The following is a 22,032-nucleotide window of genomic DNA, read 5'->3' as shown; positions in this document are numbered from 1 at the left end:
GAACTGAGGCACTGGATCATATCGTAGAATCAGAATACTAGGACTGGAAGGGACCTCGAGAGGTCATCGAGTCCAGTCCCCTGCCCCCATGGCAGGACCCAGTACTGTCTAGACCATCCCTGATAGACATTTATCTAACCTGCTCTTAAATATCCCCAGAGATGGAGATTCCACAACCTCCCTGGCAATTTATTCCAGTGTTTAACCACCCTGACAGTTTGGAACTTTTTCCTAATGTCCAACTTAAACCTCCCTTGCTGCAGTTTAAGCCCATTGCTGCTTCTATCCCCAGAGTCCAAGATGAACAAGTTTTCTCCCTCCTCCTTGTGACACCCTTTAAGATACCTGAAAACCGCTATCATGTCCCCCCTCAGTCTTCTCTTTTCTAAACTAAACAAGCCCCATTCTTTCAGTCTTCCTTCATAGGTTATATTCTCTAGACCTTTAATCATTCTTGTTGCTCTTCTCTGGACCTTCTCCAATTTTGCCACATCTTTCTTGAAATGCAGTGCCCAGAACTGGACACAATACTCCAACTGAGGCCTAACCAGCGCAGAGTAGAGCGGAAGAATGACTTCTCATGTCTTGCTCACAACACACCTGTTAATGCATCCCAGATTCATGTTTGCTTTCTTTGCAACAGCATCACACTGTTGACTCATTTAGCTTGTGATCCACTATAACCCCTAGATCCCTTTCTGCCGTACTCCTTCCCAGACAGTCGCTTCCCATTCTGTATGTGTGGGTCTGATTGTTCCTTCCTAAGTGCATTTGCACTTTGCATTTGTCCTTATTAAACTTCATCCTGTTTACCTCAGACCAGTTCTCCAATTTGTCCAGATCATTTTGAATTATGACCCTATCCTCCAAAGCCGTTGCAACCCCTCCCATGTTGGTATCATCTACAAACTTAATAAGAGCACTCTCTATGCCGATATCTAAATCATTGATGAAGATATTGAACAGAACCGGTCCCAAAACAGACCCCTGCTGAACCCCACTTGTTCTGCCTTTCCAGCAGGATTGTGAACCGTTAATAACTACTCTCTGGGAATGGTTATCCAGCCAGTTATGCACCCACCTTATAATAGCCCCATCTAAGTTGGATTTTCCTAGTTTATTGATAAGACTATCATGCGAGACCGTATCAAAAGCCTTACTAAAGTCTAGGTATATCACATCCACCCCTTCTCCCTTATCCACAAGACTTGTTATCCTATCGAAGAAAGCTATCCGATTGGTTTGACATGATCTGTTCTTTACAAATCCATGCTGGCTGTTCCCTATCACCTTATTATCTTCCAAGTGTTTGCAGATCATTTCCTAATTACTTGCTCCATGATCTTCCCTGGCACAGAAGTTAAACTGACTGGTCTGTAGTTTCCTGGGTTGTTCTTATTTCCCTTTTTATAGATGGGCACTATATTTGCCCTTTTCCAGTCTTCTGGAATCTCTCCTGTCTTCCATGGTTTTCCCAAAGATGATTGCTAAAGGCTCAGATACCTCCTTTATCAGCTCCTTGAGTATTCTAGGATGCATTTCACCAGGCCCTGGTGACTTGCAGACATTTAACTTTTCTAAGTGATTTTTAACTTTTTTTTTTTTATTTTCTAAACCTACCCCTTCCCACTAGCATTCACTATGTTAGGCATTCTTTCATCAGACTTCTCGGTGAAGACTGAAACAAAGAAGTCATTTAGCATCTCTGCCATTTCCAAGTTTCCTGTTACTGTTTCTCCCTCCTCACTGAGCAATGGGCCTACCCTGTCCTTCCTCTTGCTTCTAAGGGTATGTCTACACTACCCCACTAGTTCGAACTAGCGGGGTAATGTAGGCATACTGCACTTGCAAATGAAGCCCGGGATTTGAATTTCCTGGGCTTCATTTGCATAAGCCGGGCGCCGCCATTTTTAAATCCCGGCTAGTTCGAACCCCGTGCCGCACGGCTACACGCGGCACGGAGTAGCTAGTTCGGATTAGGCTTCCTCATTCCACGAGGAGTACAGCTAGTTCGGATTAGGAAGCCTAATCCGAACTAGCTACTCCGTGCCGCGTGTAGCCGCGCAGCACGGGGTTCGAACTAGCCGGGATTTAAAAATGGCGCCGGCCGGCTTATGCAAATGAAGCCCGAGAAATTCAAATCCCAGGCTTCATTTGCAAGTGCGGTATGCCTACATTACCCTCCTAGTTCGAACTAGCGGGGTAGTGTAGACATACCCTAATATATTTATAGACTATCTTCTTGTTTCCCTTGATGCCTGTAGCTAGTTTGAGCTTGTTTTGTGCCTTTGCCTTTCTAATCTTGTCCCTGCATTCCTGTGTTGTTTGCCTATATTCATCCTTTGTAATTTGTCCTAGTTTCCATTTTTTATAGGACTCCTTTTTATTTTAGATCATGCAAGATCTCCTAATTGATCCAAGGTGGTCTTTTGCCATATTTTCTATCTTTCCTACGCAGCAGAATAGCTTGCTTTTGGGCCCTTAATAATGTCCCTTTGAAAAACTGCCAACTCTCTTCAGTTGTTTTTCCCTTCAATCTTGCTTCCCAAGGGACCTTACTTACCAGCTCTCTGAGCTTACCAAAATTTGCCTTCCTGAAATCCATTGTCTCTAATTTGCCGTTCTGCCTTCTACCATACCTTAGAATCATGAACTCTATGATTTCCTGATCACTTTCACCCAAACTGCCTTCCACTTTCAAATTCTCAACCAGTTCCTCCCTATTTGTTAAAATCAAGTCTAGAACAGCTTCCCCCCGGTAGCTTTTTCAGCCTTCTGAAATAAAAAGTTGTCTTCAATGCAGTCCAAGAACGTATTGGATAGTCTGTGCCCCGCTGTGTTAGTTTCTCAATGTATATCTGGACAGCTGAAGTCCCCCATCATTACCAAATCCTGCGCTTTGGATGATTTTGTTAGTTGTTTAAAAAAAGCCTTGTCTACCTCTTCCGCTTGGGTAGGTAGCCTGTAGTAGACCCCTAGCATGACATCACCCTTGTTTTTTACCCCTTTTAGCTTACCCCAGAGACTCTCAACGCCTGGGCCCCTACCTTTGACAGGAAGGACCGAAGAGACTCCCACCTGCGCTCCACACTCCTTCACCCGTACTCCCAGAGCCGTGTAGTCACTCTTGATCCGCTCAGTGTCGCACCTCGCAGTATTATTAGTGCCCAAATGGCTGAGTAGCATGGGGTAGCAGTCAGAGGGCCGGATAATCCTCGACAATGCCTCCGTAACGTCTTGGATACGGGCCCCCGGCAGACAGCAAACCTCCCGAGATGACATGTCAGGGCGACAGACGGGCACCTCCGCCCCGCTCAGGAGAGAGTCTCCGACCACCACTACCCTACGTTTCCTATTCGCAGTGGTGGCAGCAGACGGCCCAGCCTTGGGGGTACGGGGCTTCTCCTCCTCTGGTGTAGGGGGTGATTCCTTATCTCCTGTATCAAGAGGAGCGTAACGGCTTCCTAGTACCACGGCGGGAGGGCTCAGAGCAGGGGTGGAGCACGGCCTGGTGCCAGAAGTAACCAGCTGCCAGTGTCCACCCTGAGCCGTCTCCTCCTCCACCAGGGGTGCGTCTGCAGTCCTGTGTACTGGGACAGTTACCTCAGCTGTCTCCTCATGAACACTGTCTAGGAATTGCTCAAGGATTCGGATGCTCCTCAGCCTGGCCACCTCCTCCTGTAGCTCTCCCACCTGCTGCCTGAGAGATTCCTCCAGCAGGCACCTTTCACATTGGCTGGTCCTCCCAGCCTGGATATCAGTAAGTGGGAATTGCAAGCCACAGTCCCTGCAAAACCACACCAGGATCTGGGTAGAGGCATCCATGCTCAGGCGCTCTGTCTGGCTACAGGCGCAGGTGGAGGAGACAGGAGCAGAGCTGGCACAGGTGTTGTGGGTCTTCCTGACCATCGTAGGCCTCCCTCTGTCAAACTCCCTCTCAAACTGGTCACTCTGCCTCTGGCTTTTAAAGCCTGCTTTCCTGGGTCAGGCCTGCCCCTCTGAGTCACACAGGGGAAGGCTGATCAGAGGCAATCAAAGGAACAAAGGTCAGGCACTCAGTCCCAACTGCCACAGCAGCTGAAACTGAAGATTCAAATTTCAAACAGCAGAGCAAACTCACTCACACCTAAAGCGATCATGCAACCCTCCCCAGCACATAACGCAGGGCCAGAGCCCACGTTCGCTTCCTCCCACTCGCTAGCCAGCCGCAGGGCCAGAGCCCACGTTCGCTTCCTCCCACTCGCCAGCCAGCCGCAGGGCCAGAGCCCACGTTCGCTTCCTCCCACTCGCCAGCCAGCCGCAGGGCCAGAGCCCACGTTCGCTTCCTCCCACTCGCCAGCCAGCCGCAGGGCCAGAGCCCACGTTCGCTTCCTCCCACTCGCCAGCCAGCCGCAGGGCCAGAGCTCCCGTTCGCTTCCTCCCACTCGCCAGCCAGCCGCAGGGCCAGAGCTCCCGTTCGCTTCCTCCCACTCGCCAGCCAGCCGCAGGGCCAGAGCCCCCGTTCGCTTCCTCCCACTCGCCAGCCAGCCGCAGGGCCAGAGCCCCCGTTCGCTTCCTCCCACTCGCCAGCCAGCCGCAGGGCCAGAGCCCCCGTTCGCTTCCTCCCACTCGCTAGCCAGCCGCAGGGCCAGAGCCCCCGTTCGCTTCCTCCCACTCGCTAGCCAGCCGCAGGGCCAGAGCCCCCGTTCGCTTCCTCCCACTCGCTAGCCAGCCGCAGGGCCAGAGCCCCCGTTCGCTTCCTCCCACTCGCTAGCCAGCCGCAGGGCCAGAGCCCCCGTTCGCTTCCTCCCACTCGCTAGCCAGCCGCAGGGCCAGAGCCCCCGTTCGCTTCCTCCCACTCGCAAGCCAGCCGCAGGGCCAGAGCCCCCGTTCGCTTCCTCCCACTCGCAAGCCAGCCGCAGGGCCAGAGCCCCCGTTCGCTTCCTCCCACTCGCTAGCCAGCCGCAGGGCCAGAGCCCCCGTTCGCTTCCTCCCACTCGCTAGCCAGCCGCAGGGCCAGAGCCCCCGTTCGCTTCCTCCCATTCGCTAGCCAGCCGCAGGGCCAGAGCCCACGTTCGCTTCCTCCCACTCGCTAGCCAGCCGCAGGGCCAGAGCCCACGTTCGCTTCCTCCCACTCGCTAGCCAGCCGCAGGGCCAGAGCCCCCGTTCGCTTCCTCCCACTCGCTAGCCAGCCGCAGGGCCAGAGCCCCCGTTCGCTTCCTCCCACTCGCAAGCCAGCCGCAGGGCCAGAGCCCCCGTTCGCTTCCTCCCACTCGCTAGCCAGCCGCAGGGCCAGAGCCCCCGTTCGCTTCCTCCCACTCGCTAGCCAGCCGCAGGGCCAGAGCCCCCGTTCGCTTCCTCCCACTCGCTAGCCAGCCGCAGGGCCAGAGCCCACGTTCGCTTCCTCCCACTCGCTAGCCAGCCGCAGGGCCAGAGCCCACGTTCGCTTCCTCCCATTCGCATTTCGCTCCTTTGGGATTGTCAGGAAGCTGCTGCCAGTCAGAATTGGTCGGTTTCGCCCACTCTAGCACATTTACCCGGAGGGGCTCTGGGCTGGGGGTGCAGGAGGGATCTGGGTGTACCCCTCGCCCAGAATGCTTCCCCCTTGGAGATTCGTATCAGGGCTGCTTGCTCTTCCCCGTCATGTCCCTGGCAGGGAATGAGAACAAAGCGCACAGCTTGTCTGCCCCCTGCACTCCCCAGCCAGAGTGAGGAATGCAGCAAACTGCACTTTCCCCTCGCTCCCTGATGAAGGGAACCAGCCAGCAATGTCCCTGTATGAATCTGGGGAGGTTCTCCCCCCGCCTCCCCCATCCCTAAAGGCATCTGGGGAGTGGGAGGCTCGGGCAGTCTTGGCTGGGGACCCCCTCCACCTGCCTGCTGACTCTGTCTCTTTTCTGTAGGGTTTTATGAGAAGCAATCCCATTGGCCTGGCACAACCACGCCCGTATATTCCTCTCCGTGGTGCTGCGAGGAAGCTGGGTACTGAATTCGAAGGCCCTAGCTCTTACTGCTTAGGAGGAGTTCCTGAACAACCATACAGACGAACGCTCTCCAATACACAGTAGATCGCACACACCCAAGCCTAATTTCCTGGCGCTTGTGCTGCAAAGCCAGCAAAACAAGGGATGGGGGAGGGGGGCGACGTTAAGAACCCAAACCCCATTCCCACTGAAATGTTCAAAACGTGTAATTTGATGCAAACATCTCTATTAACTTGGGGCTTCACAAAGATTCCCCCTTTGAAAAACAAAACAAAACCCATTTTAAGCCTGCGTATTTGAGGCCACAAACAGCTCTGGAGTAAAAGAATAGCTGGGACACGGCCGTTCTTTGAGGATGATCTAATTGAAAAGTAAATGCATTGACTGCAAAAAACACATCGCTATGAAAATTTATATCATTTAAAAGAGGCACAAGTACCCTCGGCGCCGAAGGCAGCTGCGCAGCGGAGGCGAGGCTGTGAGCATGTTCCCTGCTCCACCTCCTGCCCTCTCACAGGGCCAGAATCCAGGACCCTCTTCACACTGCAATTTATCTGCTTTATCCCAGAAGGATTCCCACCCACCCCATCCCCCATTAAAAGAATCAGCTGAGACGTCTGACCCCTGGCATTTCCTACGGAGCATCCGGTTCACCCCACAAAGCAGGCACGTTGCAAACTCTCATGTGGCCGTTCGCTCCCGCCCTGCGGCAGCCCAGCAGGGCCCAGGTCAGCGGGAGCAAATCCTCGCCGTGTGTCGATCCCTTGCATCAGCTGCGGCTCACTAGGAATATTTTAACGATCCGATCCAGATGCAGAGAAGAGCTCGGGCCCTGCTCACAAGTCCAGCAACGTGCCGGGGGCGTCGCCCTCCTGGTTCCGTCCCAGCGAAGAGCCGTCGGCAGACGACGTGGATATAGACGCGCTCGGCATCGTGCAGTCTCAGGCTTCGCGGGGGGGTTGCTCTTTGCGTCACAAACACTCCCACCCTGGGCCATCTCCTCTTTCCATGCAGAGGGCTGGAGAGCCCCCTCCCACCCACTCACTGAGGGATCGGAGCCCCGCGACCACAGGGCTGATTTCTCTGCCATCGGCCAAATGAGCATTAAAAGTCTTTGCTGGGTTCTCCCCAGAGGGTGCCAGGGCACCGTGCAGTAATAAGGAACTCATTAGCTGCAGAACCAATTAACAAGATAAGCTGCTCCTCCCAGTTCCCCCCAAGCCCTGGCAGGCAGCCTGGCGAGGCCTGGGGTCTGTCCAGCAGCACTGCCTCCCCGGCCCCCGCAGCTCAGGGAGCTCCCCGATAGCTGTAGTGGTTGCAGTCGGGGTCGCTCGTGGTCAGTGGTAAGCTGGGCTTGCGCTCCGGGTCCTTCTCCTCGCAGGGAAGAGAGGGGCGCTGCTTGAAGAAGTCAGAGACGTAGCGGACCTGGGGGGAGGAAGGAGAGAAGGAGGCGTTAGGGGAGAAGTCTACCGAGGAGCACCTCTCCAGGCATCCAGCAGCCCCTTTGAGAGCTCCTATGCAGCGACACTCGGCAGCACTGGAGTCATGCAGCAGCCTCAATAAAATGTAGGTCTGAGTGACATGCCCAAGGGCATGCAGAGAGTCACTGGCAGAACTGGAAACAGACCCCAGAGGGCCCGACTCGTCCTGCTTTGGGACCCTACGGAGTGCTGCAGTGGAGAAGGTGGGTGGGTGCAATACTTAGAGCATCCCAGACGGCTGCCGCTGGCTTGGCCGGCGTGTCGCCGAGCAGCCTCAGCTGGCAGCCACGCAGGAACCGAGACTCAGAGCCTGGGCAGGAATTCAGAGCTCATCCTGTTGCTGGAGGTCACGGTCATGCAATCAGCCATTCCCGCCCACCCCGGGCAACTGTGCTCCCCTAGGCGAGAGTGGAGGGGCGGGGCTCGGTGCGCTTACGATGAGGACGGCAATGAGCGCCCCCTGGAGGAGCCCCACCAGCACGTCACTCCAGTGGTGCTTGTAGTCGGACACCCTGGTGTAGCCCACGAAGACGGCGAAGGCGATCAGGAAGAACTGGATCGTGGGGCGCAGCAGCCGGGCCCACTTCCCGCTCAGCCGGGCCTGGACGTACAGCTGGGGAGAGGGGGAAGGTCGGTCGGTCACCCCAGCACTGCCCTCAGCCCAGTGACTGGGGGGGGGTCCCCCAGGACCGCCACGCAGACCCCACGCAGGGGCCTAAAAGCTCAGGGCAGAACCATGCAGGGCAGCACGACACCTCCAGCAGGGGCAAGGAGGGCGGGCCAGGGCGTACCAGTCCATTTGGTCCCCGGCAAGGATTAACCCAAGTTCACTCAGTCAGGGGCACTGGAGTCCTGCCCCCCACCTTCCCAGTGCTCTACCCATTGCATCACACCTCCCCCAAGAGTCCTGATCGGTACCTACCCCCAGAGCTAGGAACAGAACCCAGGAGTCCTGACCTGTACCCCTCTCCCCCCTGCTCTACCCACTGGACTCCACTGCCCCCGCACATGCACCCCCAGCGAGACACTCACTGCGAGGAAGACCATGCAGTACATCCCGAAGGAGGAGTGTCCGGAATAGAAGGATAACCTGGATGAACAAAGGCCAAGATCAGGAGGAGACTCCCACCCTCCCTCCAGGCTTCCCACAAGCCCATGGGACCCCCCTCACGCTCTCCAACTCTGATGAGATTGATGCCCAGCGAGACTGTCCCGCCCCTCCCCCCAGCCACACACTTGTCCTTCCCTTCCCAGCTCCTCTGCTTCCAACAGCCAGGAGGGTCCCTGTCTCCTTGGCCGGCCGGCCCTGTCCACGGAGTGGAGCTCAGTCGGGCGGGGGCGTTCCTCAGGATCCGACCTGGCCCCAAGTCCCCCCAGGAGGTTGCTCCCTCATGTCACCTGGACTCAGTGACGTTCCTGGCATCGCCCCGGCACATGTTCTCCAGCTGCACGTAGACGGAGCAGTTCACCTTGGACCAGTCGGGGTCGCAGACGGCGAGGAAGCTGGGCCGGAGCCGGCCGATCATGTACTTGGCCAGGTCGGTCAGGGACTGGCTGACAGCCCCGCCGAAGAGGAACGTCCCCACCACCTTGTAGAGGGCGGCGAGGTAGTTGTTGAACTCCGACTTGGAGTACAGGCGCTCGGAGTACACCAGGTAGGCCTCCCCCATGGAGACCTGCGGACGCCAAGGGAGAGCCAATGAGGACGGAGCAGCCGGGAACCTGCCCCGGATGCTGGCTCTGCTCTGGACGACCTCTGGGCGCTGCGTGCCAAGGATGGCAGAGCCAATCCCAGCAGGAGGGAGGGAGATGCTGGGTCTGGAGGATGCTCCAGCAGGGGCAGCGGCTCTGCGAGTTACTCCTGCCCTTGCTTCTCCCCACAGGGACCGGCCGTTGGCTCTGCTCGAGGGGCCCAGGATGCCCTTGGAGCGCAGGCTGGGCTGGCTGGTTGGAGCGGGAGCTCGGTGAGGCTGGGGTAGAGCAAGGCAGTGTAGGGAACTCGGCGGGGGGGGGGGGGGGAGGGAGGGGAGGGGGGAAGCCCGCCGGGAGCCCGCCCCCCGGGTTCCTTACAATGAGGATGGTGCAGGTGATGGTGACGCCGGCCATGATCCCGTGGGTGATGGTGTCTGGCTTGTAGGGGTAGCGGATGGAGTCGTCGCTGCAGTAGAACCCGCGCTTGTACGGAGAGTTCACCAGTGTGAGGATGACGAAGGGCAGGGCAGCTGAAGGCAAAGCAGGGAGGGGGTGTCAGGGAGGCTGCCGCTGCCAGAGGGGGCTCCCTCCCCACCGGGATCCCCCCCTTGCTGCCCCCGTCCCCAGAGAGCAGGGCAGTGCCCAGCTAGGGATGTTAGATAGCGTGTAACTGAACAGTCGTGTAACTGCACCACATTGTAGTGATTACACGACAGTCCCTGGCGGGGAGCCAGTCGTCTCCACGCGGACATCCCCAACTCAGCCTGTATCACCTGTCCCAGTCCCTTCGGCTGACTTGGCGACTGGTCGGCTCCTGGCCCAGCTGGGCTCGGGGAGCTCCCCGCCCCCCAACAGCACCAGAACCCGGGGTGCAGCCGCCAGCCACCCCACCAGGATCGGCTGTGGGATTCCAAGCGTCCTCCCTTCTAGGGGGCCGGCCCTGGCTGGAAGGGCCCATGGCTCTTTGGCAGCCTCCGTGGAAGGAGCTGGTGTTTCCACGCCCTTGGCAGGCTGGGCGCACAGATAAGGACTGAACTGGGGGACGAGGTGAGAGGCGGGGGAAGGGCGTGCCCTCGCTGCCCACACAGCCCCCGTTCTATGGCCAGAGGGGACCCAGGGGGAGCAAGGCAGCCCCACGTCACATACAACCCCCCCGCCATTCACAGACAGGAAAGTCGGGGTCCGATCCAGCGCGGATGCACCGCTAGGCTGGAGCAGCATCCCGGAGAAGGATCCCGAACTAGCCAGCACCAAGCCAAGATCGGAGACAGGGTCCTGGGCCAGATGGGGAAACTGAGGCCTGGAGCAGGGAAACGGAGCGGTATGGCCGTTCTAAAGGCCTCTCTAGTCCTGGGTCTGGACGGCCAGGAGGGGATGGGCCCAATCACTCCCTCAGGGAGGCCACAACCTCAGTCACAGCTGCCCTGATTCACAGAAGGACTCTGCTTTCCAGGGATGCAAAAGCAGCCGGCTGCAGGCAGCCCCTGGGCCACACAGCTCAGCCCCCTCCCATCTGCTCCCCTGCCTGCTGCTGATTAGAGAGCCCCGTTATCAGGCCCTGGCAGCTGCCAGACAAGCCAGGACACTGCTGTAAACACAACCACCTGCAGAGCCCAAACTGCAACCCAGCCCCAAGCAACTTTCCGCACCAACCCGCAGCGCAGAACTCAGGCCGTGTGTGTTTACTCGGGTGCTCCGCTGGCACAGGCCCCAGCCTTGTCACAGACTCTCTGCATGACCCTGGGCAAGTCACTTTGACTTTGCCTTAGTTTCTTCAACTGTAAAAATCAGGCCCCAACTTTTCGCCCAATCTCTACCTGTCTTGCCTACTTGGATTCCAGGTACACACAAAACCCTGCACAGCAGGGGCTTGATGGGGAAACTGAAGCCCGGAGCGGGGAACCAGCTTGCCCACGATCAATGGGAGGAGGTGGGATTCAGACACAGGAGGCTTTGATGGCCAGCCCTGTATCATAGCCGCAGCCTCGCTGTGGGGGTGCGGGGGGGGGGGAGGGTGCGCTGGGGTGGAGGGGAAGAGAAAAAGGGGAGATTTACGACCAGGAACGAGCCCCTATCTCCCCATTGACGCACCCCCTGCTCCCAGGCAGGGGCGCTAAGGAAAGACCTGGGAAGGCACCGGCAGGCTGGGCAGAGGCCGGAGGAGGTGGGGCACCCCCCAGCACCAACATGATACCAGCTCCCCAGGAGTCTTTGGTGACATCTGACCCAGCTGGGGCCTGGCTTCCCCTCTCATCTGCGCCTGCCTCCCGTGCTCTATGGGCCGCCCGAGGCAGGGCTGATGCAGGGACAACTGTACTGGGGCCCTGGCCCCCCAACACCCGTAAACCCGGGAGGCAGCGGGGCCCCAGCGAACGCCCCTAGTTCAACCTCACCGTGCGGAGCTGGATCGCAGGCAGCCTCTCCCCAGCAGGCACCGCGGCCTAGCCGGCCTCAGGCTCCCCCCGTCTGGGGGATGGCTGGCCCCTGCCTCCTCACCGAACAGAGCAGGTCGCCAGTCTCTGCCCGCCTCAACCCTCCAGATGCCCCAGGGCTGCCGCCCTCCGGCCAGCACTGCCCAGCGCCCCGCCCCGGCCCGGCCCCCGCTTCCCAACGGCCGGCGGGCACTGGGGCAAGGCACACGGCTCCGAGCGCGCTCACAGGCGAGCGGCGCCACACGGCGCCAACGGCCGGACTAGCACCGGGCTGACTGGGCCCACTGAAGGAACCTGGGTGCCAGGACCTCGCGCTGCCCCCTTCTGAAGAGCAGTCAGGACACCCCCAGGCGGTTTAAAGGCAGGACTGTCCCTTTCAAAATGGGCTGGGGTGACCCGACATCCAACCGTGCCAGTGCCAGCTGCCTAGCTGGGACGGGACGGGACAGTCCCTGCCTGCCAGGGCGGAAGGGCCCCGCCCCCTCTGCCCGCAACAGGAGCACGCCCCCAGGAACGAGCGCCCGCACCGCCAGCTCCCAGCGCAGGTTCCCCCGCGCCCCTCAGCCAGCTGGCTCACAAACACCCATTTCCGGCCCCGAGGCTTTACCCAAAATAGCAGCCCCAGCGGATGAGCAAGCGGTCGTTAGTGCGGCAGCTGGCAGCCTCTCCGCAATTACCTGGGGCTGCAGGAACCCGGCTGGGGGGCAGGGGAGGGACATGTGCTAAGGACAAGCCGCTTGCACTAGCTTCGAGCTGTGGGACAGACGGTGCATGTCCTGGGGGCTCGGCATGCACCCTGGGGGCTCCCTCGCCCCCCTCTGGCCCCTGCAGGCCTTCCCCCGGCTCAGACCATGCTGCAGCGTCCCGCCACTGCCCTGCGCTAACCCCCGGCTCAGACCTGTGGGGGGACCCCTGCAACAGAGCCGCTCCCCATGGAGACCATGCTCCGCGTTTGCATCTGTCTCAGCAGGGCTGGGCCGTGCCGGTCTCTCCGCAGTCACCCCCGGTCTGTGTCTCAAGGGGCTGCTCCCCTTCACGCACACAGAGCGCGGCATCGCCACGGGCGCATGGCCGGCAGGGCGGGGCTGGTTCTGTGCCAGCTCAGACGGACGGGAGACCAGCGAGTCAGCGCCAAGGCGGGGCAGGAAGGGAGGGCCCTGCACCCAAGGGCCTGAACCCTGCCTGCTGCCACGGAGGTGCAAGGGGACAACGCGCCAGCGCCTCGGGCAAAGAGCAGCAGCTCCAGCATGGCAGGGCGTGAGCCCAGCGCAGCAGAGCAGAGCCGCTGCAGAGGAAGGATGGAACCGGTTAAGTGTTGTGTTTTACCAGTTAACCGCTTACACGGGGGCGGGGGGTCAGGGTGAACTGTAGCCAGTCGGCATCACCCAGTTAACCATTCACATCCCCACTCCAGAGCCAGCTGGGCTGCAGCAGCACTAGCCCCAGCGAGGCAGCGCATGGCGGCCATGGCTATAGGCACCCACCTGCCTGGCATGCCGGGCGAGCCCAGCCTGAGACCCTCGGCCTGCAGGGATGCCTGGGAGCCGAGTCTCTGCTGCAGCCCCCTTACACCAGGCTTTGCCCCAGCAGGGGACGGTGCCTTACCAAGGGCGAGGCGGGGGGTAGGGGAGCACTGGAGGATAACTGGGAAGGGAAGGGTTCAGCGAGAGGATCAGACCACGGGCCCTGCCTGGGCTAGAGCCCCCTGGGCCCACCCCCCAGCTGTGACAGGGTCCCACAGCCAGCCTGCTGCATTCCCCGGTGTTGGCGCAGCGCCCCGAGCGTCATGCTCCAATAGCCACCCCGGCCACTTACCCCCTCGAGCGGGAATATGCCCCCCCCCCGACCGATCTGGGCGGCGCCCTGGCACCTCTCCCGCATGCCCCGTCCTGGCCCGTGCATAGTGCAGCAAGTGGGGGAAGCTGGCCGGCCAGCAGCCCAGTGTCGCTGTCACAGAGGGCAGACTGCGGGGCTGTGGCTGATAGGCTGGTTCCGTCTGCATCGGGCCACAAGGATGGACTAGGCCTGGAATACACAGGGCCCGTTAACACAGCTGGGCGGGGGGGGGGGGGAAGAGGGAGAAACGTCAGAAAAAATTCCATTTCCAAGTTCAGTGAAACTTTCCAGCCAACTGCATTTCTCAACGGCACCTTGTTGGGCCTGGTCCCTGGAACCTGCCAGGCGTTTGCAAGGTGGTTTATAAGCACTTGGAAAGCAGAGGGGCTTCTCCGTCCAAGCAGCGTTCGCAGAGGAACCAGCAGCCAACTGGAGGCGGCAAACCAGGCCTTCTCAGCACTAGGATTTCAGCCAGTGGCGCAGCTGCACCAGTGCAAGCCCCTCGTGAACACACAATGTGCACCAGCAAAGCTTACACTTTGGTTAAGACAAGGATACGGTGTTCCCACTACATGGCTCTTCGCCAGAGGTTTGCACTGATGCAGCTCTGCTGTTGGCTGAGATCCCAAGTGTGGACAAGGCTCCAGCATCCATTTGGTTTAATATTTTGGACTTGTCTGTACCGGGGTGGGCTTATTACTATTTTCACCAGGGCAACCACCCAGAGGGGATGCGCTGCCCTGGTTCAAGGTGGAGCTTGCACTAGTTTTACCCTGTCAACTGCCAGCATACATTGCACTTGTGCAAGCCCCATTTTGCACCAGGGCAGTGTCCATATTAGGGGCTTGCACTGATATAGCCGCACGGATGAAGTCACACCAGTGCACATTACCCTAGTGCAGACCGGCTGCGGGATCATGCACACTTCTCTCCGGCTGCAGGAGCCTTCCCAGCTATGGGACCCAGCACCGAGGCATCGGAGGCAGAGCTGGGGACTGGCAGGAGGTAAAGCCGGTTTGTTTTAAAGCTTTGCGGTGGTTGCAGCCTCTCCGGGAGCCCAGCCATGGGCCCTCGAGGGTTAAGAAGCAAGGAGCGGGCTGGAGGAAGTGCATGGGGTCGGTTCTGGGCTACAGAACAGACTGGAGGGGCTGGCTGGCTCAGTTACTCTCTGCACATCCAGGCTCTGGAGTTTAACTCCTGCACCAGGCTGGACACAGCTGAGAGATGGGATAGGGGCAGGCGAGCCCATCGCCGAAACCACCACGAGACATTCCTTTGCCTTCTGGATAGCCGTGTCTTACACCAGGATAAGCACTACTGGTGCAAAGTGTGTGTCCACGAGGGGGTTGCACTAGTGCAGCTGTACCATTGAAATCCTAGTGCTGACAAGGCCTGGTTTGCCGAAGCCCATTGCACTGCACCCACCTCCAGCCCAGCCGAGGCAGCCTGCAGAGGGTCCCAGCCCTACACCAACGCCAAGGGGCCTGCATGAAAACCCAAAGCTGGAGGCCCTGGGCCACCTTAAAAGGGACTTATCTCCCAAGTTCCACCTTTAAAACCATTTCCATCGGCCCTTTGTTTGATAGGCCTCTGTGGGTAAACACACCAGCTGTGTCTTCTCCCTGCTGCACAAAGGCAAAATCAAGGAGGTGGGGAAAACTCTGCACCCAGGGAGTCACCACTGCCTTCCCGGGAGCCAGCCCCTTGCCTGCAGGCCCGGGCACACCTCCTGCCCAGGCAAAAATCTCACCCTGCTGGTTCCAGCAGCCTGCTAAATTCTCCCTTGCAACTTTCTCCAGTGGAAACAATGGGGAGGGTGGGGAATAGCAACAGGCCTGCTGCTCCTGCTCCTGCCCCGCCCCGGCACAGGGCTTCCAGGTGAACTGTAAACACAGAGGGTTCTTACAAATATATGAAAGACCTTCATTTGCGGCTCAAATTAGGCCCCAATTTCCTCGCAGGATATTTTTAGTGGCTGTGGATTAAATTCAGAGCCACGCAAGAGAGACCAAAACAAAGCCAGGGCCCTCGGCCCGGCCCTTCCACCGGTGGTTTACACGGATGCCGGCGGAGGTCCAAACTGAAATTAAGACCTGTGCTTTATTTTAAGGCATTTTAATTACGGACTCCTGGGTGGCTATTTTTGAGGCAGCATTTGTCCACTCAGAGAGTGAAGAGGACAAGGGAGGGAGCTAAAAATGACGCTACGTTTACAGCCCAACGCCTGTGCAAAGTGCACCGTTCGTAACCATTGCGACGGGCGTGTGATTCGGCTAAAACTAAGACGTGGAAGAGCTTGGGACATGCAGCCTTTCCCTGCCGGGCCTGTTCAAAGGCCAGGCTGGCAGCAAAGGGAAGTTGGGTGAGATGATATCGCCAGGTCTCTGTTCAGTGCTTCACATTGTCCAGGTACAGGAGGAGCTGCCAGGGAGGATTGACTATCCTGCCCCCCCTCTCTCCAGGGCCTGGTGGAGGCGCACTGGCAAGGGGGCGCAGGCCCTGCGGATGCCAGTGCTGGAGCGGGCCTTGCTAGAGTCTCGTGAGATCTGGGGAGACGGGTGCATGGTGGGGGAGAATGACCTCACTGCCCAAAATCCAGCCCAGACCTGGCTCTCGTGTCTGCCAGGGCCAGCAGGGTGCCAGCAAGCGGCCATAACGGGCTAAAAACACCGAGCAAGGCCGCTGGTTCGGCAAGCCCAGTCCAGCCCCCAGCAGCAATGCGCTGGCTGACTGCGCCAGCCAATTCCTCTGCAGCCCACCAGTTCCATGCCGCTGCCCTCCCCTCTGAGGCACATTCAGTCTCCCCAGCCCTGCTAGCTTCCCCGCCGGGACGCCCCTTCAGCTCTGCATTGGCCAGCGGCCTCCTGAGGCCACCGTCCCTGCCTGACTTTGGTGTTTACGGACCTTCTCCCAGCTTTGCTCTAATTTAACCCTGCACTGGTCAGCAGCCTGCACCCGAAAACCCTTTTTCTGACTTGCCCCTTGGAAGAGGATCCCCGCTGGCACCTGCCTGAATCAAGGCTCTCCCTCGGGGCCGGGCTGTCCAGTCCCCACCCCCAGGTGGGTGACCCCCAGGTCTATGCTGCCGGCCTTCCCCAGCACCTGGGCCAGGAGAAGCTCTCTGCTGGCGCGGTGCCAGCGCTCCCACCTGTGCCAAGGCCCTTACAGATGCAAAGGCGGCTGGTTCTTGTCACCTGCCCCTGTGCAGAGGCCCCATGCCGGGAAATCGGGGGAAGCCACTTCCTGTATTGAGCCATAAATGCCGTACCTGGAGCTGGCTGGCTAATGGGGCGTGTGGGGGCAAAGGCTGCTGGCTGGGGGTCCTGCCCAGAGCCCATGGCTCACCCACACGGCACAGATCCGACTCCCTCAGCCTTCCAGCATGGCACCTGCCCCACTGCTGTGAGCTGCTTCCATGGGGCTGTGCCCCCAGCTCGGCAGGGCTCCCTCGGGGGGCGCTGGGTCACCCACTGGCAGGGCGCCCTCCAGCCCCCGCTCTCCAGAGGAGACAGGGGAGGGCTCTGGGGAACTGGAAACAATTTCGCCCACAGGAGGTGGGGAAGGGGCAGGAGCGACAGAGGGGCAAGGGAGCCCCCCTTAACCACCCCCCATCCTCCCAGGCCACCCCCGGCTCCACACCGCCTTTCCCTTCCACGCCACCCCTCCCCGCACAGAGCCCGGACATGCGGCCAGCTGGAGCCGGGCCGGCCGGAGAAGGCGTCAGGCACCGAGGCGAGCTGGGCCCGGGCCCGGCTCAGAAAAGCTGCGAGCAAAGCTCGGCTGGAGCCGGGGGGGGTAAAGGCGGGGGGGGGCAGGGGGCTACACGGCGGGGGCGGGGGGGTCACACCTGGGGGGGCTGCCCAGCTGGCAGCGGTGCGGGGGGGGCGGTAGTTTTCCAACTGGCCCCGAGCCGGTCAGAGATTTTGCCCGTCCAGACGGGGCGGGAGGAGCGGGCCGGGCCGGGCCGGGCCGGGCCGGGCGGGGGGGGGGATCCTTACCAACCACCACGCAGAGCACATCGAGCACCACGAAGACTTTCCTGCGCTCCATGCTGGCCGCGGGCCCGGGCGGCTCCGCTCTGTCTGCCCGGCCCGGCCCCGCTAGCGCTGCCCCCTTGGCTCGGCTCAGCCCGGCTCGGTCCGGCTCACATGGCCCCGATGCGGGCACAGCGGCGGCGGCAGGAGAGGGGCGACAGACTGGCGAGGAGTTAAAGTCCGGGGATGGTGCGGGAGCGGGGGCGGAGCCGGGCCGGGCAGGGGGCCGGGCTGGGAGCGGACCGCCCTCCCCAGCCGCCTGCGGCCGCCAGGGGGCAGCGCCGGGAGCGCAGGAGCTGTGGGGCAGAGGGGAGTGGTGGGAGCTGCAGGATAGGGGAGGGGGCAGGACTTAGGACCGGCGGGGGGTTATTATGGGGCAGGGGATAAGGTGGAGTTACGGGGCAGGAGACTGAAAGGGGGTTATGGGGCAGGGGATGAGGTGGGGTTATGGGGCAGGAGACTGGAAGGGGGCTATGGGGCAGGAGACTGGAAGGGGGCTATGGGGCAGGGGATGAGGTGGGGTTATGGGGCAGGAGACTGGAAGGGGGCTATGGGGTAGGAGATGAGGTGGGGTTATGGGGCAGGAGACTGGAAGGGGGCTATGGGGCAGGGGATGAGGTGGGGTTATGGGGCAGGAGACTGGAAGGGGGCTATGGGGCAGGGGATGAGGTGGGGTTATGGGACAGGAGACTGGAAGGGGGCTATGGGGCAGGGGATGAGGTGGGGTTATGGGGCAGGAGACCAGCAGGGAGGTTATGGGGCAGGGGATGAGGTGGGGTTATGGGGCAGGAGACCAGCAGGGATGTTATGGGGCAGGGGATGAGGTGGGGTTATGAGGCAGGAGACTGGAAGGGGTGATTATGGGGTAGGTGGAGTTATGGGGCAGGAGACTGGAAGGGGTGCTTATGGGGTAGGTGGAGTTATGGGGCAGGAGACTGGAAGGGGTGATTATGGGGTAGGTGGAGTTATGGGGCAGGAGATGTGTTACAAGACTGGAGAGGGGACAGGAGATGAGGGACTTTATTGGGCTGGGGCAAGTTATGGGGCAGAAGGGGTGGGGAGGGAACATTTCTGATCACACAGGGAAAGCTTCAGGGACCTGTTGCCTCGTGCTCTGGAAGCCCAGATTTATGAGCCCGGATCTCAGCTCTGCTTTCTGAGGGGCTTGCCCCCCCCCTTCCCGCCCCGCCCCGGGCAGTGGTTCTAAATCCTCCTCCCCTGCCACATAAGGGCTCCCCTCCCCTCTTCCCTGCTGAGCGGCTTGCCCTCACTCCCATATCTGGCCTCCTAGGCTGGCCTGGACCTGCAGCAAACTCCCTGCCCCCTGGCCAGGTGTGCAAGGCTTGGCCCCCGCTGGGAGAAACCAGCCAGGCAGGCAGAGAGAAACCAGAAGACGTGGGAGAGTTTAAACGGGTCCCTCTTGGGCCCAGAGTTACAGCTGGCACAACGGAGGTCGTGTCTCCCCACTAGCCCCAGCTCCCCCTGAGAGCAGAGACCCGGGGAAGGCTGGTTAAAGGAGATTCCCTTACCCCTGTGTTGCTCGTGTCTCTTCCCCTTTCCAACCTCCTATGGTGGCCCAAGTCGCCCCCGTTCCCCAAACTAGAGCCCCCCCCATCCCCTTTTACTCCCTGGAAACACAACCTCCCTTGTGCCAGCTGTAAATCCAGGCCCAAGAGAGGGAACTGTTTGCTTAAACTTCCCTGTGGCCCTGCCAGGACCTGCAAAAGGGAGACGAGATGACCTCAGGGAATCAAGATGGAAAAGAAGCTTTGCAGAGATGCGAGATCGGAACTGGCTGGGCCATCGGCAGATCCTTCATGCCCAGCCGGTGGGCCTGCACAGGGCTGTTCCCTCCAGGGCGTGCGGTCCACGGAAATGTTAAACTGCTCCAGCCAGGGCCTCTTGCCGCTTCCCTTGGGGGACGCTGCTGCTGGCGAGATTTCAGCATTATGATGTTTTTTCCTGTGGCTCGTTCTCAGTTCTCTCCATGCTCAGTTTCATCCCATGGCTCCGGTGACACCGGCCTTTCCCAGGGCTCCTGCCATTCTGGGAGGGCTAAAGATGGGAGTTGTCGGGTGGGAGGCGGTTTGACCCCCGTACACAGCACTGGTGAGGCCGGGGCGGGATGGCCTCTCCTCTTCTGCTCTCCTCAGTTCAGAACAGAGGCTGAAAAAATGGAGAAGAGCCACAAAATTAATTCAGGGGCTGAAGCAAAGGCTTGACTCAGAGCTTGTCAACAGAGGGCTGAGGAGTGGCTTGGCCCCGGTGGATGAGTGCCACGAGGGAGACAAGCACTGGGTAGTAAAAGGCTCTGGCACCCAGCAGGGAAAGGCTTCACACGAAATTTGTTGGCCTGGACATTAAAGCCAGACACGCTCAAATGAGAAACAAGCCATGAATTTTGAGCTGCGAGGGTGGCTAACCACTGGGAGGAACGACCGAGGGCAGTGATGGATTCTCTGTCTCTCACTCTCTTCAAATCAAGACGGGATGCCAGGAAGAGATATGAGGCAGACCCAGTCACCTGGGTCAGTGCAGGGATACCTATCTGTCTCCAGCCTGCGTCGTACAAGATTAGATGAGCTAATATTTTTGCTGGCCTTCAAATCTATGCATCTGAATTCTTTGAATCTAGCTAGCAGGGCACAGAAGTTAGGCGAGGGAGACGAGGGGGGGAAGCCGGCAATGGAAACCCAAATAATGCAAAGGTTAAAACAGAGAAGTGAAAAGTCTAGAGTGCTAGGACCACAGACAGCATTAGATTCCCATGAGGATGCTTGTCAGGATTGCATTTATCTTGGCTGTTGCTTCAGCTGTGTAGGAAAGGCTCAGATCCCGGGACCGATCCTTGGGTAGAAACGGAAGGAATTGTAATAACAAGACAGGAACCAGCCTGGTGACAGCTGTCAATCCAGTCTGTTGACGTGCTCCATGGCTGGCTTGTAGCGGGTGCCCCAGGTGTTTGTGGGAGGCCAGCAGGCCTGGCAGGATGCCCTGGGGATGTTGGGGAGATGTTTAACCCTTTCTGCCCTTGACATGCGCTGGCTTTTGCAGTCTGACCTGCCTGGGCAGAAGGAGCCCCCTTGATTACCGTGCCAAACTGGGGTGCATGACTGAGGCCTAAAGGGGGAGGGGCCTGATTCTGCGCTGCCCGGCACCCTGCACAGTCATTCCCATTGGGCAAAGCGGATGTGAGCAGGTGTGAGACACGACCATGGTGTTTTGCACCTTGGTTGCACGAGTGAGAACAGTTGCATAAACTGCAGAGCCAGGCCCGGGAAATTTACAGCACGTCCTCCCTCTGCTGCCTAGCCCCCCCCCAACCCCTTTAACGCCCTGCTCCTGCGCCAAGCATGTGGGGCCCCCACTTCTCCAGGGGGCTGCGTGAGGGTAAGATCGGCCTGCCCAGAGGTCCCTGCAGGCTCAGGGGCTGGGATTCAGCCTGAGATGCTTCCCCAACAACAGCGCAGCAAAGGGTCTGCTGGGCGCGTCCCACTGGCGGGTGTGGACCAAAGCAGCAGTGCCATGGCGGCCTCTGCTCTTCGCTGGCGTCTTCTCTAGTGACACAGCCCTCGCTAGCAGCAACGCAGGCGACCCCTCCCATCCCCGCTGCCCCTCGCCCGGGCATGGCGCCCCTCTGCAACCCTTGTCACCTAGGCCTTCACCTTGCTAGCGGCTAAGATCTGAGGCTCTGCTCCACTTGCTTGAGGGCTTTCGGTGGGAGGAGCTGAGCTGATCCATAGTGCCCCTGGGCTGGCAGCCAGCCCGAGGCGTTTATTAGTCCCCCTGCCCCGTTTCTTGCCTTGGTGGAGCACAATGTGTTCGTGCCACGGCGCCCGGAATGGCCGAGTCGCCCTTTGAATGTGGCATAAGTCAGTGCATGGGCCAGGGCGGGGAGGCTACCGGTGCCCGGGGGAGTGTCTACGCCAGGCCTGCTCAACACGCAGCCCGCAGTGCCGGCCGGGTTTACGGTGCGGTTTGGGTTGATTTGTGTGTTAGTAGTTAAATGCCTGGACTGTTGTGAAGCCAAAACAAAACACTAGTCAAGATAATGGTCTTCGGCTGACGTGCATTTTAGTAGCTAAATGCCTGGACTGGCATTGCTCGTTAAAAGTGCTGTCATATGGGTGGATATTGGGTAAACGTTGCATTGTCTTTATATCAGCAGAACTGACTTCAATGGGTCCTGCGCATTGTGTAGTCTTGCCCTATCTCTGTATCCACGCCTGTCAGTGTGAAAGATGCTATTTGCATATATTTACACATATATTTGCATGTACCTGCAACCACACTTAAGTTGCAGCCCTCAGCATGTGCTGTGAGTCTCACTGGGGCTTCCAAAGTTGAGCAGCCCTGGTCTACCCTGCAGCTGGGAGCATGGCCAGGGTGCCAGGGGCTGAGGCGCGCTCACAGCTGCCGTGTAGCCTACCCTGGTGGGCAGCCGTGTTCCCCCCTCCCCCAGGAAGGTGGCAGCTCCAGCCTGGCCTCTCTGCTGGTTCTTTCAAGAGCAGTTTCCCAGCCGGCCTGGGGACCCAGTGGTCAGCGCTTTAGCCGGTCCCTGGGATGCCCAGCGTGCCCCAGCGTTGTCGAGAGG

The 22,032-nt window shown here is 59.5% G+C and overlaps 1 protein-coding gene across 1 annotated transcript; it reads right to left on the bottom strand.

The window, feature by feature from the left end:
* Positions 1-6,308: 6,308 nt before the first annotated feature.
* On the bottom strand, positions 6,309-17,642 carry PLPP2 (phospholipid phosphatase 2). Its single transcript, XM_075902562.2, has 6 exons — positions 17,403-17,642; positions 9,515-9,666; positions 8,843-9,120; positions 8,477-8,534; positions 7,881-8,057; positions 6,309-7,388 (listed from the first exon to the last, which is right to left on the bottom strand). The coding sequence occupies exons 1-6, from the start codon at positions 17,452-17,454 to the stop codon at positions 7,251-7,253; spliced, it is 855 nt and encodes a 284-aa protein (XP_075758677.1). The 5' UTR covers positions 17,455-17,642; the 3' UTR covers positions 6,309-7,250.
* Positions 17,643-22,032: the final 4,390 nt, after the last annotated feature.

The sequence above is a fragment of the Pelodiscus sinensis genome, chromosome 32 (assembly GCF_052426305.1).
Source record: "Pelodiscus sinensis isolate ZL-2025 chromosome 32, ASM5242630v1, whole genome shotgun sequence".
Taxonomy (NCBI): Eukaryota; Metazoa; Chordata; order Testudines; family Trionychidae; genus Pelodiscus; species Pelodiscus sinensis.
The sequence above is the reverse complement of the archived record's forward strand: the minus strand, read 5'-3'. Positions and strand labels throughout refer to the sequence as shown.

Bases quoted from the DNA above. Each gene is read 5' to 3' on its own strand.
- PLPP2 (XM_075902562.2), bottom strand. From the start codon at position 17,454: ATGGAGCGCAGGAAAGTCTTCGTGGTGCTCGATGTGCTCTGCGTGGTG. The intron at 9,121-9,514 runs GTAAGGAACCCG...TGGCGTCCGCAG, and splicing joins TCACCTGCACCATCCTCATT to GTCTCCATGGGGGAGGCCTA. The intron at 8,058-8,476 runs GTGAGTGTCTCG...CCCTCTCCCCAG, and splicing joins ACTGCATGGTCTTCCTCGCA to CTGTACGTCCAGGCCCGGCT.